General features: G+C 45.1%; 1 protein-coding gene across 1 annotated transcript in view; it reads right to left on the bottom strand.

The window, feature by feature from the left end:
- Window positions 1-13,230, bottom strand: part of CASS4 (Cas scaffold protein family member 4) — a gene marked incomplete at both ends in the record, with an annotated part of 42,440 nt that extends 29,210 nt beyond the window's left edge. Inside the window, one exon of the mRNA XM_082857035.1 lies at window positions 13,195-13,230. Coding sequence (XP_082713161.1) covers window positions 13,195-13,230 — 36 coding nt within the window. The remainder of the gene's footprint in view (window positions 1-13,194) is intronic.
- Window positions 13,231-17,002: the final 3,772 nt, after the last annotated feature.

Here is a 17,002-nt window from a genome sequence, read left to right as displayed (position 1 = left end):
TCCAGTCCAGGCGGGAGATGCCTGAGGCTCAGATGAGGGTGGCAGTTGGCTCTAGGAGCGCTGCCAGGAGGAGCTGGCGAGGGATTGCGGGCAACCCTGAGGTGAGTCTTGAAAGAAGGGCAGGATTGTAACTGCCAGAGAAGGGAAGAGAGGCGCGCTGTGGACCAAGGGAAGTAAGATGCAGAGAGACAGATTTGGTTCTCATACTTTGTCTTCTGCAGTGATGTGAAGAGCCAGCAGCTGCAGTTCTAAGCAGAACCACATTAGATGAGTCTGTAGAAATGCCACCTGCTGAAGCTTCTCTTTGGGCTTCTGCATCATTCCCACTGCCAGGATGGTCATCCCCTCCCTGGGCCGGGAGGTCGGGCACAGCTCCTCAGTTACTGCCCCATGCTGGCTCTCCAAGAGCCTGGCTTGCCTTCCTGCTTTACTTTCCACTTTTCTTCAGTTCACTTGAAAGAGCAAAGCTGCAGAAACTCAGTGTTCGAGCTGGATGGGGTGGGGGTGGGGGGCTCACTGGCTGTGTTGGCCTCATTTTAGAGCTTTATGGTGCCCGAGACTAGGAGAGGGTAAGGTCACACAGCAGCAGTCAGTAGAGTGGGGATTCAAACTCGAGTCTGTCGGACTCTGAAGCCTGCTCTTGTCAATTCAGTGCACAGCCTCCCCGAGTCCAAGTCAATTTCCTACTCTAATCTGCTAAAGTCTAGATGCATGTAAACGTAGAAGGAGCTGGGTTAATGACATCTATAGGCAGGAGAGGCAAACTCAAACGGTCACAGGAGCCGGGCAAGCAGTATTATGTCAGGGAGGCAGGCCGGGTGTCGGACGTTTGGGAGCAGTGGAGACTGCAGCACGCTCAGGCAGATTTCAAAAGATGACACTTGGGCCAAATGAAGTATTCTGTGGCTGAGTCCAGCCCACTGCTGGGCTCTTAGAGGCCCCACACTGGTTTCCTTTGCAAACTGGAAGTTAACAAGCGGGGGCTGGAGCATTTCTGCCCAGTGCAGGACTCCTCTAATGGGCAATCTGTTCTGAAGCCCCCCATCGCCCCCCCATTATGTTATCCAAGACTATGTGCAAAATGCTCACAGTCTGAGGCTCTCTCTACCCTCCCCTGCTCGCTCCCCTCTTTCCCTTCACAAGGGTCAGATCAGCATCACGACCCAATCCTGCTTTCTCCTCGCTTCATCCTCCACAAGCGTTCCCCCCACCCCCAGACTCTTGTATTCTTGAAATGACAGAGTTAGTGGCCAGGGGATAGGAGAGTAGAGATCCTGGAATGTTTTCCATTAAAGTAGCCAGAAAATCTTCATTTCCTTGGGAAGGTAAATCATACCACAGGGTCACCCGCTCACGGCAGGAAGTAGTAAATAAATAAGTGTCCCAGACAGGAAGAGATAGAGATCATAAATGTGGAAGGAACCCTGAGCAGAAAGCCGTTGCTGGGTCCCTGCTCTGTACGACATCGTGGAACCCCATTAACAAGACAGGCCTTTTTCTTCTACTAAAATCCTTCTTTGAAAAGCATCCATGTTTAGCGTTTTAGCTTCCTTCTCACAGATTCCATGACTTACTTCCAAGAATTCTTGGAAGTAGTAGTTAGTTTTAGGGGAAGGTGATGGAATGATTGATACTCCCCCTCTGAGGGCCACGAGAGAGAATAGTTATACATAAGCCACAATTTTTTTAAAATGCATGCACTGTAAATATTTCAAACCCTGTGATGTATGGGAAATGTGAACCCCTGAAGTTCATGAAGGTTTTTCCTGGATGTAGGAACTTTTCCTTTGAGATCAATGAGATATTCTCTAATACATCTTTTACGAGGCTGCTGAGCCCAGACTCAGAACATAGGAGTAAATGCGGAACGGAGAAAGCTCTTTGATCATCTTTAAAGACAAAGGTCTCCCCTCCAATGTACTTGGAAGTATTTCATATTATATAAATACATAGACAGGCTTAGAAAGATCAAAGCAGAGAGAATGGTGCTATCTGTTGGCTCGTGAATGTTTATTTTCCATCATATTTTAAAGCGCATTATGTTAAACAAAATCGAGAGAGGAGAGAGAGAAAGAAAAGTTTCCAAGAGCATGAGAAAAATCCCCTCACCACCTCCATTTTCCCTTTCCCACCCACATTCTCCAAAAAGGGAAGAAGGACAGAGGAAGGAGGACAACCCTGAGGAAGAAACAAAGTATCCCCATGACACTTTTTTAATGAGAGATGTGGATGGGTGACAGCATTCTACAAGGCAATCTGGGGAGAGATAAGGGAGGGCTCAACAGGCTTTAAGGAGTCACAGCAAGAGCTATCTGGGAAGGCTCCCCACTTACAACGCAGACTTCTTACACACTGTATGTGTCAACTGCTACTAACTTCCCATAATTAATCAAAGAGAGGCATCGAATAAGTCTCCAGGTAAACAGGAGAGGCTGGGTGCCTTTGCCACCACTACGTCCCCTCCCCTGTGGTCAGCTGCAGAATGACATGGTCCTGGGCACAAACACCTGGGCCAAGTGGGAGGGGCCCCCATGAAGGGACTGTTCTCAAGACCAGAAATTAGGACCAGCAGCTGCAGGACATTGCAGCTGTGCCTTGCACTCGCGTAACATTGGGGAAGGCGTTGGGATAACCACTTGCTGCTTTCCTTCCACGTGGAACTGTATTATGAGGTCTGCAGCTGAGATGGGCCACCAGGCCATCAGGCCTCCTCCTCTTTCTCTTCTCTAAGTTAACTTTTCTTTCCTTTCATGAATTTCAGTAGCTTTCCATAGCCACATTTACATTGAAAAGTAAAATTCCACAAGTTACAGGGAACCGAGTCACTTAACATAGCAAAATGGTATATTTCACAACCAGAACTTGCCTTGAGATTTGCAACTATATTAAATTATTTCCTTTTAATGTGTCATGCCTACATGGTGCTGTAGAACTTGACACAGCTCGGCTGCAATGATCTGCATTTCATTTTCAGAAATACTTAGAATTTTTTTTTAAATGAGGTGACAGCTAAGTAATTTCTTCCATCATCCCACAGCATAAAGAAGAGTTGCTTCTCTTGGAGCTATTTTTATAAAAAACTTAGCAAAGCAGTTAAGTGAGAGAGGCTGAGGGAAAACTGCTGTCTTTCTTGTGGTTAATATTAATTTGCCAGATAGGCTAGAAAATAACTGAGTTTTAGCTTCAGCTCCGCTTCTGAAAAAGTTGAAAAGTTCTGGACTAAAAGGCTCCAGAATGTGTAGAAAGTGATCTGAAGTCATTTAACTGAGATACTGAAATGCCTTTTTCCAGATTACTTTTATATTTAGAGTCACCTTTAAGCTTTTTAAAAAAAAACTTAGGGCTTCCCTGGTGGCGCAGTGGTTGCGGGTCCGCCTGCCGATGCAGGGGCCACAGGTTCGTGCCCCGGTCCGGGAAGATCCCACATGCCGCGGAGCGGCTGGGCCCGTGAGCCATGGCCGCTGAGCCTGCGCGTCCAGAGCCTGTGCTCCGCAACGGGAGAGGCCACAGCAGTGAGAGGCCCGTGTACCGCAAAAAAAAAAAACAAAAACGAAAAAACCCAAAAACTTAACTGAGTAGAATAGAGCTTTCTAAACAAAATTCAATTTCTCTCTTTTTTGCTTCAAAACGTGGGACATAAAACAACTTTTGATAATTTCCACTGATGGGATAGTTGCTTGGGAAACATCATTACCTACTTCCTTAACTTAGTGGAAAAAATGCAGAATAACAAGTAATGGATGCATTTACACAGTTCACTCTGAGTCCTAAGCAATTGAACTCTTGCAGGAAATGGATTCCAGAAGAGAGAAACTCAGATACAGACATTCACCTTCGTCTTGATCCTTTAAAGAAATTATTTTTAAAGGTGATTAGTCCATACCCTGGAAAACACTGGCAGAAATCACTTCAGAAGGGAACTCCTGTAGTAGTTGGTGCTGGCATGCTGTGAGGTTTGGGGTCTAGAACACTTGTGCATGAGCACTGCTCTTTCTGCAGCTGTCCCTACCTGGGGTGGGGTGAGAGATCTGGGCTGAAACCAACAGCCATGGGTGGGAAAGGTAGGGCCGGTTACCTAACACATCGGTTCCCTTCCCCCCATCTGGATGCAAATAGCCATTGTCTCCGGCTTAGCTGTAGGCACTGGGGACTAAGAAGGGAATAAACCTGGTGAACTTGGAAATGAGAAGGGATATAAGAGAAAAAGAAAAACTTAAATAAAAGAAGGATTCCTTGTTTTCCCAACACCTCTAAAAATGATCCTGACCATGGCTTAGTCTGTGAACACGCACAAACCTTAACTGATTTCTCCATGATAACGTTGAACTCTGATCCTTCCAGCTCTGAATTCTTCCTAATGGTTCAGATGAAAAGGCCTCTCTCCACGGGGACTTGGGTAGCCACAGAAGGCACTGCCGACTAATGAGACTTTGAGAAAGAGGCTGTGGTCAGAAAAAAATTCCAAAAAAATCCCAGTGGAAATGAAACATTTTCTTCCCTGATGTCTGAATACTGTGGTTTCCAACAGGTTTGGGTCCTACTGGAAGGTATATTGTTTGAATATACTTCCCCTACTCATGGGACCCTTGCTAAAATGCACTTTTCGTGCTTCACTGATTTGACAGTTATTTATTAAGTACCTACTGTATGTCTGACAACGTGTGCTGGGGGGGGGGGGGAAGGTGAACAAGGTTCTGTTAGTCTAAGCCCAAGGGTTGAAATGATGCAACAATAAAGGTCTCCCAGGTCTTCTAAGCAATTGATATTTTTGGATGTGGCCCAAGACAGGTCCATGTTATACCAAACTGTTTCTGTAGTTTGTAGTGCCCTAGAGATCCAGGATATTTATTCATCCGTCTCCCAAACCCCCTCCCCACCTCCAAGTTCACTCCTTGCTAGACAAGTCTCTGAATTCTTGTTTCAGGTATTTGGTTTGGGGAAAAGAGGAGTTGAGAGCAATGTTGGGCCAAGGTAAGTGGTTGAGAACTCAGCCCTCTCTTGTGAGAAACACATGGAGGGAGGAGGGCAAGTAGCTGAGAATTCCCCCGGGCCTCAGTATCCTCATCTGAAAGTGTAGGGTTCCCATCCAACTGCAACCCCCTGCATTTTGCATGGTTTCGTCTTGCTCTTATCTCCTACTTCATGAAAGCCATCAGAGGGATTAAAGAAAATGACAGGTGGGATCCTTTCCTTTCTCATCTTTTCCTTCCTTCCCTTTTTCTTGTTTTGAAGCGTAAAGGGGATCGAAGGCATGGAGCTGAAAGAAGGTGTTTCGTGTCCTTTGATTGGTCTGAAGCAATTATACCACCGCCAATTAGGAGAAAGCTTTGTCTAAGACTGTGTTTCTTAAACTTCCTGTGTCTATTAACTGCATGCTTCCTGTCATATCCATGTGCTGTCTGTACATTTTTAACTTCAAGGAAAATATTAAATTAAGCCAATAAAAAAATAAAAACAGTCTCCCAAAGCAATATGACCTATGAAATTACAAGTTTGATGAGCTAGTTTTAGTTTTTTCCAATGCACATTAAAATACAGAGCTAACATTAAGAAGTGTTCTATCTGTGTACCACACCTAAAATCATCTTGTATGAATGAGGTCAAAGTCCCTGCAGGGTGTGATTATTTTCCATTTGATTGATCAGGAAGAATTCAAAACTGGTCCAGGCTGTTTACTGGATCATAGAGAAATGTGAAAGTTCATACTTGTTCACCGAATTCTCCATTTGTTAGGGTCATTTTGGGGGGTGTTAGGAAAGCAACGAGCCACCTGTTCTTTAAGTTCTTCTCTCAGGCTGTTGGTGGGCATTTATTCCAGTTCACTGGGTTTATTCATTTTGTCGTCAATAATGAGCCACAGATAAACCCATCGCTAGCGCCACAAGGAAGGTTATAGAGAATGTGCTTTGTAACTGTCTCTGTTGATTTCCCCAGGGCTGTTGATCCCCTCCATGTTGGGAAACATCCGTGTAGGACAGAAGCAACTTGACATTCTCGCTATTAGTAATCGACTGTCGTGCCCTTTCAGCCTCCTCTGAGTTTAAATTCTGAACCCAAGAGAACCTTCCACAGGCGCGTTTTACTTTTTGTTAACTAGATGGCAAGCGTCTCCGAGGGAGAGGCACCCTACTGCTTTCTTACCCCAATTCTCACCCCCTCCAACCCCCAAAAGACAAGCTGCCTGTAACAAACAAAACTGCTCCTGATTCTAAGGAGAAGCAAGGGTTTAAAGAAAAAGAACAATCGATTCGCCGTGGAGTGAGTGGGCCCGAGGCAGAGCCCAGACTTGACCAGGAACAACATTTCCTAGAGGAGTTTTAAAAGCTGGCAAAGCCTCCCCGCAAAGAGCCAGGAGATGCCGTCCCAGGCGCAGACGCACACTCCGCCTTCTTGTTCCTATCTCTGTCCTTGCCATGTGCACACAGGAGCCCTCTTCCATTCCAATAAACACATGGTTTATGGGCAATACGTTTGGAAATGGTTCCAAAAATACTTATTTCCCCTTTTTGCAACTCATGTTGGAGTCTTCGAATATCACTTGTAGTGGTATCTTTTTTTTTTCTTTGTTACCAGCCTCCCACCTTCCTCCTTTGAAGTTATTTCCCCTCCAGGCTCTTGTCATTTCCCCCCTGAGTCATCACAGTTCCAACAAGACCACACACATTTCTAAGGTCGCTTCCTCATTCCATTATCATGCAGGCCACTTTCCTTTGAAAAGTCTCCTGGCAACATTTTTAACTTGTAGTATAAGCAGTTGGTGTTCTGTCTGGCCTTTTTTCTGCACTGCCCCCACCCCCCCCAAAGTGAGCTCTATAGCAAATACAATGTTAAGAGAATAAAGGTTATGGACTCCCCTGGTGGCACAGTGTTTAAGAATCCACCTGCCAACGCAGGGGACACCGGTTCGAGGCGTGGTCCGGGAAGATCCCACATGCCAAGGAGCAACTGAGCCTGTGCGCCACAACTACTGAGCCTGCGCTCTAGAGCCCATGAGCCACAACTGCTGAGCCCGCGTGCCTAGAGCCCGTGCTCCGCAACAAGAGAAGCCACTGCAGTGAGGAGCCCACGCATCGCAACCAAGAGTAGCTCCCGCTCGCTGCAACTAGAGAAAGCCCGCGCACAGCAACGAAGACCCGACACAGCCAAAAATAAATAAAGAAAAAAAATAAATTTATAAAAAAAAGAGAGAATAAAGGTTATCGAACAGGGGAAAGAATAATAGAAGGTAATGGATTTTTAACGCTAATGACAGTTTATTAAATATTGAGAAAAGTGACTTTTGTCTTCTGTGGCATTTAGAGCAGCGTCTGGCTCAATATATTTGGGGAATGAATGAAAGAAAATGGAAATAAAGTTGGTGGAAAATAAACATCCGTTTCTTAAAAAAATAAAGCATATAGCACATGTACCTCAATAAAAGCTATTTATACCTTTATTTACTCTTCTTTCTGATCACATCTCCTGACACTCTCAAACACCAAACGTTTTATTTTTTTCAAAAGACAGAGCAAACAGTTCTTCTCCATGTGCGTTGAGAACAGCACGGTACCATCCAAAATGGAAAATGAAGCCCTGGCCCTGTCTCCTGATTCACCTCCCTGCTTCTGCTCTTTCCTATTGACTGTCTGTGTGTGCACGGCAGCCTTAAGATGTCTTAAAAGACGTAAATCAGCCCATGTTATCTCCTACTTTACACAGGCCAGTGGCTTGTGTAAAATAGCAGTTTGAATGCAGTTAGAGTGCATTCTGCAGTTAGAATGCACTTCAAAGTTCTTACAGTGTCGACGAGGCCCTATGTGAACAGACCCTGCTTACCCCTCAAATCTTGCTTCTGACACTTTCTACCCTTGTTAACTCTGCTCTGACCACTGGCGTTTTCATGGATGCTCTGCTCTGCTGAATTCATTCCTGCCCTTGCATTTGCTGTTCTCTCTGCCTGGAAAGCTTTTCCCATCATTCTGGTTTCCAGAGAGGCCCTTTCTGTGAATCACCTCTATCAGGTCACCCTGTTTTTTTTTTTTTTTTTTAATACTAATTTTTTAAAAAAATAAATAAATTTATTTATTTATTTATAGCAGCGTTGGGTCTTCATTACTGCACGGGGGCTTTCTCTAGTTGTGGCGAGCGGGGCTACTCCTTGTTGTGGTGTGCGGGCTTTTCTCATTGCTGTGGATTCTCTTGTTGCAGAGCACGGGCTCTAGGCACACAGGCTTCAGTAGTTGTGGCACACGGGCTCAGTAGTTGTGGCTCTCAGGCTCTAGAGCAACAGGCTCAGTAGTTGTGGAGCATGGGCTTAGTTGCTCCGCGGCATGTGGGATCTTCCCAGCCCAGGGCTTGAACCCGTGTCTCCTGCGTTGACAAGCGGATTCTTAACCACTGCGCCACTGGGAAGCCCTGTTTTCTTTGCTTTAGGGCAGTTGTCAACACCTGAGATCATTGTGTCCATTTACTTATTTACCGACTGTCTGATCCCACGGGAATGTCGGCTCTGTGTTGATCGCCCAAACCCCCAGAGCGCAATGATTCTGTCTTGGGTGAGAGGCTAAACAGTGGACCATGAGTTGTGCTTTCAAGCTGGGTTCTGTGGTTACTTGTTTTGCTTTGGGAGGCAGGTGAAGGGATGAGGCTGCTGGATGAGGTCAGAGGGAGACCACAGGTCCTTGTGGCCGTGACTTCAATTGCACAGGCTCAGATCTAAGGCAACATCTCGCCGTGGGAGAACGAGGGGGGTAATTCTCAAGCATCTAGGTTGAGAGGCGGGTCAGGATGGGGCCAGGTAGGGGTTAGAAGAGCTGAGAGTCAGGGGTGACCTCTGTTCCCAGACATCTGGTAAGCAGGAAGTACTATTCCTGTCCTCGTGACCATGTTGCAAGGGCTCTCTATCTGCACTCCAGGTAACCTCCCATTCATTCACACACGCACACCGACCAAAGTGTTTCTTGAACACCTACTATGTGCAGGCATTGCTGTAGGCACTAAAGATGCAGCACTGAATAAGAAAGGCCAGATCTGTCCCTTATGGAGCTGAATTTCCAAAGGGCGAAACAAAGGCAAGACAATTTCCAATCTTGTTAAGTGAGGCTGGGACGGATGATGAGAATGATGGGATGGATGTGGAAAAGGGAGGTGGTTTAGACAGGGTGGTCCAGAGAGGCCTCTGGATGGGGAGATGCTTGAGAGGAGGACCCAGTGGTCAAGCCACAGGGAGAGAGGAGCATTCCCAGGTCGGGAACAGCAGGGGAGAAGGGGAAGGAACTGAGGTGGTGGGAGCTGGTGGGAGTGGCACGCGGCAGGGCCTGGTGGGTGATGGTGAGTTCCCTGCCGTGATCACACTTGCCCTTCTCCGACAAAGACTGAGTTGAAAGTGTCTTGCTTACCATCTGAGAGCTTTAAAGGTACAAGGAGAGCCTGAAATTGCTCCTCATTCACAAACAAAGCCTCACCGAGCGTTCTTGCCCAGAAGCACCAGAGCAGAAGAGTCTTGGCGAGCGGCAGACTCATCCAATGCCACTGCAGCCTGTCAGGGTCTAAACTAACCCTGGGAGTGTTGGTGATTGTTTTTTTTTTATTCTAAGTCTTTACCTAGACCCTCCTTGAGTGAATCTAGAACCATCCCACTCAGAGTTGAGATGGAAGAGGACCACAGGATGTTTGCGTTTTAACTGAAGCTGAATCTGAAATGTTGAGAACATTTCAGGATGTTTAAACGTTCTTAAAACATAAATATTATTTTGATCAGTGCTCTGGAACATCCACCCTTCAGTAACATGGTAAAGACACTTGGTTTGAAAACTCCCTTCAGAAAACCAAGTGAGCAAAACAGCCTATGGCTCTATTTATAAAAGAGAGAAAATATAGATTGTAGAGAAAATACTATGTAAACTAAGTTTTCAAATTTTAGAAGTTCTCAGAAAGTGATGGAAAACAAAATACCATGCTTATTTGACCCAGGATTCCTCTTTCAATTCCTGGCCATTCACTCCAGGGAGACAAAGATGCCTGTACACAAAGATGCTATTTTCAGCATCACCTCTAATGGTGTGGACATGCGCACGCACACACAGACACATACGCTCAGAAGTAAACTGCCACAAACGGGACCGAATCACTAAAATACATGCAGACTCTATTTTCATAAATAAGGCACTTTTGAAACAACCAAAAATCCAAAGCAAGGACTTACATATAGTAAAACCAGTTATTCACCTTGTCTTTCAGACCTAATTTTCCAGCGTTTCATGAATGGAGTTGAACATGGAGTCAATCAGCTACAGTCCAATGAGATGTTGGATTTACGGCCTTGGCAACACACAACGGTCTCTACCTTTTGCAATTACACTGTTTGAGACCAGTGTTTCCTAGCTCTAATACCACCATGTTTATTTTTTAGTTTTCTCTTCATTTTGTAAGACAGTTTGCGGAAACCTAATAAAAGTCAGACAATTACACAAAATCCACTGTGCACAAAGGTGAAATTCTACTGACGAGGAGCTCTTGGTTGTTTGTCAAGCAGCAACACTGGGGAACAGCCTGAAAGGGCAGGCACAGTTCACCTCCTGACGTACACAGGCTGACCTCGGGGCATGAAAGAAGTCTGGGTGCCCCTAAGTGAAAGTCAGGGTTGCTTTAAAGTCAGATGCACCAATGCTGAGAACCACTCACATGGTATGACTCCTTCAAGCATTGTGTTACCTTTTAATCAAAAGCACCTAAATGACAACGTAGGCATTGAAAATACTGAGGTAGGTCAGTGGTGCTAAAACAGATGGAGCTCTAATATGTACTGTTCACTGTAAAAGACAAGAAGCTCAACAGTTGTTCAGTTACTGCTCCTGTTCTTGAAAAACCTTTTAAAAAAATCATATTGTCTTATATGTGCATTGGCAATTCTGTAGGGATATCCAAGAAAGCATGAACTGAGGTTGCCTCTGGGCTAGGAATGGAAGATTTGGGTTCTCGCCCTGGTGCTGCTGTAACTGGGTAGGGGGTGCATCCGTACGAGCTGAGACATCATTCATCTAAGACTTGGGTCGGCAAACTAGGGCCTGTGGGCCAAATCCACATGACCAGTCCAAGAGTTAAGAATGATTTCATATTTTTTAAGGGTTGTAAAAACAAAAAAGAATATGCATCAGAGGGACTTCCCTGGCAGTCCAGTGGTTAGGACTTTGATCTTCCACAGCAGGGGGCCAGGTTTGATCCCTGGTCCGGGAACTAAGATCCCGAAACCCGAGGTGCAGCCAGAAATAAAAAATAAAAACAGGAATGTGCACCAGAGATCAGAGGTGGACCACAGAGCATAAAATACTAGCTGGCTCTTTATGAAAAGACTGCAGACCTCTGGCCTAAGGGTCAGCATATAGTGAGCTGGTTAAGTCTGGGTCTGCGTCAGTCTGTCTGGGTTTGGCTCCTGGCATTCCACTTACTAGCAAATGACCTTGGCAAGTCAATGAACCCTACTTTCCTCATCTGTCAAATGGGGATAAGAGTAACACGTCTACCTTATGGAGATGTCGAGAGGATGTAATGAGAAAAAGCAAGAATAGCACTCAGCGCCAGGCCTGACAGATGGACAGTCAGTAAGGGTCAGCTGTTATTATCTGTATAATATCGATAACAGAAATTCATGGGGATGCTGGGACTATCACATATATGCTATATGTATATATACATGTTAATTACACATATACATGTTACAATTACACATTGTAAAGTGCTATAGAAATTGGGCAGAATAAGTGGCCCATTAAAAAAAAAGGGTAAATCGTTAAAAAATCTGGATATTCGTAGAGAATGTCAGTTTTATGAAAGAAATAAAAAAGTAGTAGACTGATGAAGAACCTAGGGGTAAGACAGGAATAAAGACACAGACCTACTAGAGAATGGACTTGAGGATATGGGGAGGGGGAAGGGTAAGCTGGGACAAAGTGAGAGAGTGGCATGGACGTATATACACTACCAAACGTAAGGTAGATAGCTAGTGGGAAGCAGCCGCATAGCACAGGGAGATCAGCTCGGTGCTTTGTGACCACCTAGAGGGGTGGGACAGGGAGGGTGGGAGGAAGGGAGATACAAGAGGGAAGAGATATGGGAACATATGTATATGTATAACTGATTCACTTTGTTATAAAGCAGAAACTAACAGACCATTGTAAAGCAATTATACTCCAATAAAGATGTAAAAAAAAAAAGTAGTGGACTGTTCTAGATTAAGGATGACAGAGACGTAACAAACAAAATGTGTGATCCTGGAATGAGTCCTGGGCTGGAAAAAAAACAAGTAAACATGCAAAGAAATAATAACAGCCAAAAAAGCTAGAAAGGATGTTTTTGGATTTTTGGAAAATGTGAATGTAGCCTGTGTCTAAATATATACAAATAGATGCATACAAATGTGACAAAGTGTCAGGAATCGGGGAATGTAGGTAAAGGATACGCACAGGTTTACTGAATGTTTTTTTTCTATTTTCCCAATGGTTTAAAATTTTCAAAGCAAATAGTCGGGTACAAAATTCTAGGGTAGCAATCTACATAAGAGAGACTGTCATGGGTTATTCAGCTGTACATTCCACCAGTGACACCTATTGTTATTATTATAATAATAAATAACACATATTTAATCATATAAGCAAGCTCCCCATTTCATAATTGTTTCATTTTGTTTTCCTGTTCTACTTAAAATTTTAAAAAGATGTAGCAAAATAACCCTGACCTTCACTTTTCCTTGTGTCCAAGCAGTTTTCTTTTAGCAGCCATTTCAACATTCTAAACAGCAAATCCTTTTTGATTCCTGTCACAGACTTGAGCTCCACTCATGCATGTCAGTACAGAAGGTAACGTGAAAACAACATGAGGAAGGCCCGCTGAGGACTCAGGGCTGGGGCAGAGACCCATGTCTCGCTCGGAAGTTTGTTAGAAGGTGAATGGACACAAAGGGATGGGTTGTGTTATCAACCGCGTAAACTGGGTTTTGCTAGAAAGTAATTTGCAACCATCTCTGAGTCAGACTGGTAAGGAGCTTTACGGCACATATAGTTTCTATACTTAAACTCACGTGAAACTTTCTCCTCTCAAACTTAGATGTTACTGGTATTCATCTTTGATTCATCAGAAACTCAGCCCTGAAATCGGCCGCTGTCCTTATAACCCAAACAGGCTGCTCCGTCTGCCTCTGCACACAGCCCCGCCACTCACCTTGGGCGCCCCGTCCGTGATGCTAGCTCCTTTCATGTTGCTAGTGTGAAACGGCTCCTTTGAGCTCCACGGCTGATATCTCTGACTTCAGAGGTGGTTACGCAATGTCACTGCATGCCTCTGGCTGGTTCTCAGAAACTGAATTCTATGGAGCTGACAGCACAGGAAATTGTCAGAATGATTCTCCCAGCAGGCAAACTTTCTGGAAAGGGTGAGAAGAAAAGAGGTGAAGGAAGGGAGACCAGAAATCCAGACCACACTCACTCCTCAATGTGTGATGTCTATAAGTATAAATTGTCACACATTTGCTACAAGAAACCGCAAAACGAAAAAAAAAAGTCTTCTGCTTTACAGGGTGAAGTTCCTACTTATGAACACACGGCATTCTCATCCCTTGAACGTTGTGGAACAACTCCCCCTGGACAGACCAAGCATATTTCTCTGATTAGAGGCCACCAGGACAAATTTGTGATAACGGTCAGTGTTTCTTCCTTCCTGCCCCCTAAAACTTACCCTGCAACAGCCGGAGAAAACAAGTCCAGGGGGGGTGGGGGGGCGTGCCCAAGGGACCTCGTCCCACATCTTTCCCGTCAGGTGCACTCTTCCGCTTCCCCCTGCTCTGACCCCCATACTCACCCCCTGGTCTTTGAGTGCTGGCTCTGCAGCAGGGTTATGCGGAGTACTTATCAATACATTATCTCTCAAATCTCACCGACCCACCCATGTGATGCCACACTAGTTCACACAGTTCGGGACGACTTGCTAAGTCTTTCCACTTTCTAAGTTCAGACTAAACATCCAGAGAGGACCCACAGGAGAGCAGACTCCTTGCTAGGCATGTTCACACTTTTATTTCACATAAACAAACTGGTACCCATCCTTCCCAGCGGGGCTCAGCTTCCACCTCCAATGGACTGTCTCTCTCATCGTTCTCCTGTGATTACAGCACTTACTGTCTTGTCTGCTGGCTATCCCACATGTAGCCCCTACAAGTCTGAGCACCAGGAAGGATTTACAGGTGGAAATAGCTGACTGACTTCTGGCTGAGACAATCTGTATTTTATTTTATTTATTTCTTTTCAAAAATATTTATTTAGCTGTGTCAGGTCTTAGTTGCAGCATGCAGGATCTTTTAGTTGCAGCATGCGAACTCCTAGTTGTGGCATGTGGGATCTAGTTCCCTGACCAGGGATTGAACCTGGGCCCCCTGCATTGGGAGTGTAGAGTCTTAGCCACCTGACCACTAGGGAAGTCCCCAGGACCTATATTTTAAATTGTTACCAGTGTTGGAAGTTAACTTGTAGTGCCAAGTAATTGACATGCTGTTGATGGGAGCAGTTAACAGGGAGGGAACGGTGATCGCACAGAACGATCACAAACTGACTTGGCAACTAGCTCAAGGTGGAGATCCATAGAGAGGAGGACAGAGATGGGAGAGTGGGGGAGTAATTTAGGGAAGGCTTCATGAGGAAGGCAAGGTACGAGAAGCTGGGGCAGAGCCGTATAGACCCTGGACTAACAGAAGTATTTTATCCTGTTAAGTCTTTACAGATGAGACAAATCATTAAAGTAGTACCACTGCAATGCATATAACAGGTGATATTTGTGAGGTAAAGGCCACTGCAAAATAGCAGGTGATTTCCATGTTGTTAAATGTGAATCTGGGTGTTTCTCTTGGGTGCACCTCTTCCCTCCTGCTTTTTCTTCTGGCTCTAGCAGCTCCTCTGTGTCGGCGGCCATGGGCCATGTAGCACCTCAGATGAGGAAGAGGCAAGCACTGTCCAGCTAAGCCTGAGGTTCATGTTTCCAGAGTGGGAATTTATTAAACCAAGATTCAATGTTTCCACATATATATAGAGACGGAAAAATGTTATGATTGCATTTTAAAAAGTCCTTATCTCTCAGAGATATATACTGCAATATTTACAGATAAAATTTGAAAATTCAAAATAATTCAAGGGGAAAGTAGATAGAGGTATAGGTAGAACAATACTGGGCGTGAGTTGAAGATTGGGGAGTCTGAGTGATGAGTCCATGGGGATTCACTGTACTGTACTGCTGATACTGAATTAAAAAAAATAACAGCTTTATTAAGATATAATTCACATACCATACCACATACCACATATAATTCACATACCACATACGATTCAGTGTTTTTTAGTATATTCAGAGTTGTGCAACCATCACCACTAATTCCAGAACGTTTTCGTCACCCCAATGAGAAAGCCTGTACCCGTCAGCTGTCATTCCTTGTTCTCCTCTACCCCTGCCCCGGCAACCATTGTTCCTACTGTATTATTGACTTTCGTATACATTTGAAAAAAAGTAAAAAGAAAGGATGGACATACTCACTCAAGGTCACACAGTGATGAACCAAAAAAGACAACAGGGCTTCCCTGGTGGCGCAGTGGTTGAGAGTCCGCCTGCCGATGCAGGGGACACGGGTTCGTGCCCCGGTCCGGGAGTATCCCACATGCCGCGGAGCGGCTGGGCCCGTGAGCCATGGCCGCTGGGCCTGCGCGTCCGGAGCCTGTGCTCCGCAATGGGAGAAGCCACAGCAGTGAGAGGCCTGCGTACCACAAAAAAAAAAAAAAGACAACAGATTTCACACCAATTCAAATTTGGATGGTTCCTATCACCTTCTCAAACTCCAGACAGTAATTCTCCCTTATATTGAAGGGCTGACCTCAAAGGTCTCTATACAGATTAGAATGCTGTAATTTGCATGTCTTATTAAAAATTTTATTTCATTTATTTATTTATTTTTGGCTGTGTTGGGTCTTCGTTGCTGTGCATGGGCTTTCTCTAGTGCGGTGCGCGGGCTTCTCATCGCGGTGGCTTTGTTTTGCAGCATGGGCTCTAGGCACGCGGGCTTCAGTAATTGTGGCACAGGCTTAGTAGTGTGGCGCACGGGCTTAGTTGCTCTGCGGCATGTGGGATCTTCCCAGACCAGGGATCAAACCCGTGTCCCCTGCGTTGGCAGGCGGATTCTTCACCACTGCGCCACCAGGGAAGTCCCTGCATGACTTTTTAAGGAAAAATAATCAGAACCAAAATCCAAGATACAAATGTAATAGGATTTGGCCCAGAAATTAAATACTCACCCCTACATAGATATTTAGTGTAGTATTTTGTGAACAAGGGGCTTGAGTTCTCAGACTCCTATTTGACCCTGCTAAGATTTTTCTGAATGAAAGGCTGTAGACATTTTGCTGCAATCCGTTCATATTTACATCTTAAGGCAAATGAGTCTCTTACGTGCACAAATATTGCGAGAGTTGATCATTCTAGAAAACTGGGTGGTTTTTGCAATATACTGCAGGCGAAGTTTGAAACGGTTAGAATTCAAAAGAACCAAGTGAGAGAGCTTCTAATGAGGTAATTCCCACCCCTCCTCTCTTAACTAATGTACCACTGAGAACAGTATATATATATATTTTTTGGCTGCGGGATCTTAGTTCCCCAACCAAGGATTGAACCTAGGCCCTCGGCAGTGAAAACGCAGAGTTCTGTCTTAACTACTGGACCGCCAGGGAATTCCCGAGAACAGTATTTTGAATTGATTTTCTTTTCAGAACCTAGGCAGTCGGATCACCTCCACAGCTCCCAATAAATGTGCAAGAAGGCAGGGACTTCCCTGGTTGTCCAGTGGCTAAGATGCCATGCTCCCAATGCAGGGGGCCCGGGTTTGATATCTGGTCAGGGAACTGGATCCCATGTGCCGCAACCAAAGATCCCGCTTGCCTCAACTAAGACCCGGCACTGCCAAATAAATAAATTAAAAATAAATAAATGTGCAAGAAGG

Source organism: Leucopleurus acutus, assembly GCF_964270905.1.
Source record: "Leucopleurus acutus genome assembly, chromosome: 16".
Lineage (NCBI taxonomy): Eukaryota > Metazoa > Chordata > Mammalia > Artiodactyla > Delphinidae > Leucopleurus > Leucopleurus acutus.
Note: the sequence above shows the minus strand (reverse complement) of the source record. Positions and strands in the feature narration are given on the sequence as shown.